General features: G+C 33.9%; 1 protein-coding gene across 1 annotated transcript in view; it reads right to left on the reverse strand.

The window, feature by feature from the left end:
• LOC107755282 (ribonuclease inhibitor-like) overlaps positions 1–1,581 on the reverse strand; it is a gene marked incomplete at both ends in the record, with an annotated part of 9,375 nt that overhangs the window by 3,171 nt on the left and 4,623 nt on the right. The window contains 3 exons of the mRNA XM_016572029.1: positions 269–297; positions 1,075–1,248; positions 1,496–1,559. Of these exons, the coding sequence (XP_016427515.1) occupies positions 269–297; positions 1,075–1,248; positions 1,496–1,559 (267 nt within the window). The remainder of the gene's footprint in view (positions 1–268; positions 298–1,074; positions 1,249–1,495; positions 1,560–1,581) is intronic.

Consider the following 1,581-nt stretch of genomic DNA (forward strand, 5'->3'; position numbering starts at 1 on the left):
GGGATTAATTAAACACTGGATCAAAAGAAGATACAGCTTGTCAACTGATTGTTGTTGCAGCATGGTTCCAGAAAGGTTATTTGAAATTTACAATTTTAATAAGTATTTGAAGGTTTTAATCACCTGATGGTCTTCAATTTATAGTGTCCATCCTGTAGTAAATCACTGAGCTGCTTCACTCCTGATTGTCCAGGATCATTTCCTGTGAGATCCAGCTCTATCAGGTGTGAAGGGTTTGATCTCAGAGCTGAAGCCAGAGCTTTATAACCTTCTTCAGTGATACTGCAGTCGGAAACTCTGTATATGAAAGAAGCTGTTAGGTATTGCATGTTCTGTGCTAAATAAACAAAATGAAGAACACTTCAAGTTCAAACCAATATTGTGATGCTAAATAATAGGTAGAGAAATTATCAACAAGTTAGAAAAAATATTGCCATAGAGTGTGCAAAAGTGTATGCTAATATAATAGCATTTTAAAATTGGAAAATACATGCATTGACCAATGATTTAATGCTAACATCTTACTAAACAAACTATTTGCCCAAAGAAAATTGTTATTATTCATTCATCCTTGTGTGTTTTTTTTTCTCAAAACACAAAAGGAGATGTTAGACAGAATATTAGTCTAAGTCAAACACAGCAAAATCCCCCGAGTTAAATCAACTCTGCTCAGAGTACATATTGTCCCAATCTACAGAGTGTTAAAGTAACACTGAAGCAGAGTTACCACTGTTGAGGATTATGTTATATGTTTTCATGTCTAAAAGCCTGAGCAGTAGTTGATCATCTTCAACATAGTTAACAGCGGGTTTTCTTTACTAATGCGCACTCATCAATTAATTAATTGCTTAATTATCCCATTAACTTTAACTCGGCTTCAGCGTTAATTTAACACTCTGTAGATTGGGACAATATGTACTCTTGAGCAGAGTTGATTTAACTCTGGAGATTTTGCTAAGGTGAGTACAGACAGTAACTGAAATTATAGCCTCCAGGTTTTATTTTTTCAGGTAATCTAATCAAATTAACACTATAAATTCAAATGTAGAAATGTACATTAATGAAAATACACACTTTAGTTTTTCCAATTTGCATTCTGTGCTTTTAAACAGAGGACAGATCTTCTGTATTCCTGAGTTTTCTAGTTTATTTCCACTCAGATCCAGCTCTATCAGGTTTGAAGGATTTGAATTAAATGCTGAAGTCAGAGCAGCACAACCTTCTGCTGTAATATTGTTATTTTTCAGTCTGCAGAGAAAAAGAGAGAGAGAGAGTGAGAGTGAAAACAAAAAACAAAAAGACTGGAAACATTCTTCAGATTATTTCATTCACAACACACAACTAATACCTAAAGAAGGATAAATCTATATGATGGCTCAACTAATCTTAGTCCTCTAAAAAAGAATCACAATGCCAGTATTTAGAAAATGAAATATCAAACAATATTATACGTTAAGGGTATTTTATAAAGTATTAAACCATGAGAAGTACTCACATCAGTGTGTTGAGTTTACAGTGTTTATCCTGCAGTAGAGCAGTGATCTGATTCACTCGTGTGTCTCCTAGTTCACGTTCACTCAG

Source organism: Sinocyclocheilus rhinocerous, unplaced genomic scaffold (assembly GCF_001515625.1).
Source record: "Sinocyclocheilus rhinocerous isolate Xijiao unplaced genomic scaffold, SAMN03320098_v1.1 scaffold23588, whole genome shotgun sequence".
In the NCBI taxonomy this organism is placed as follows: domain Eukaryota; kingdom Metazoa; phylum Chordata; class Actinopteri; order Cypriniformes; family Cyprinidae; genus Sinocyclocheilus; species Sinocyclocheilus rhinocerous.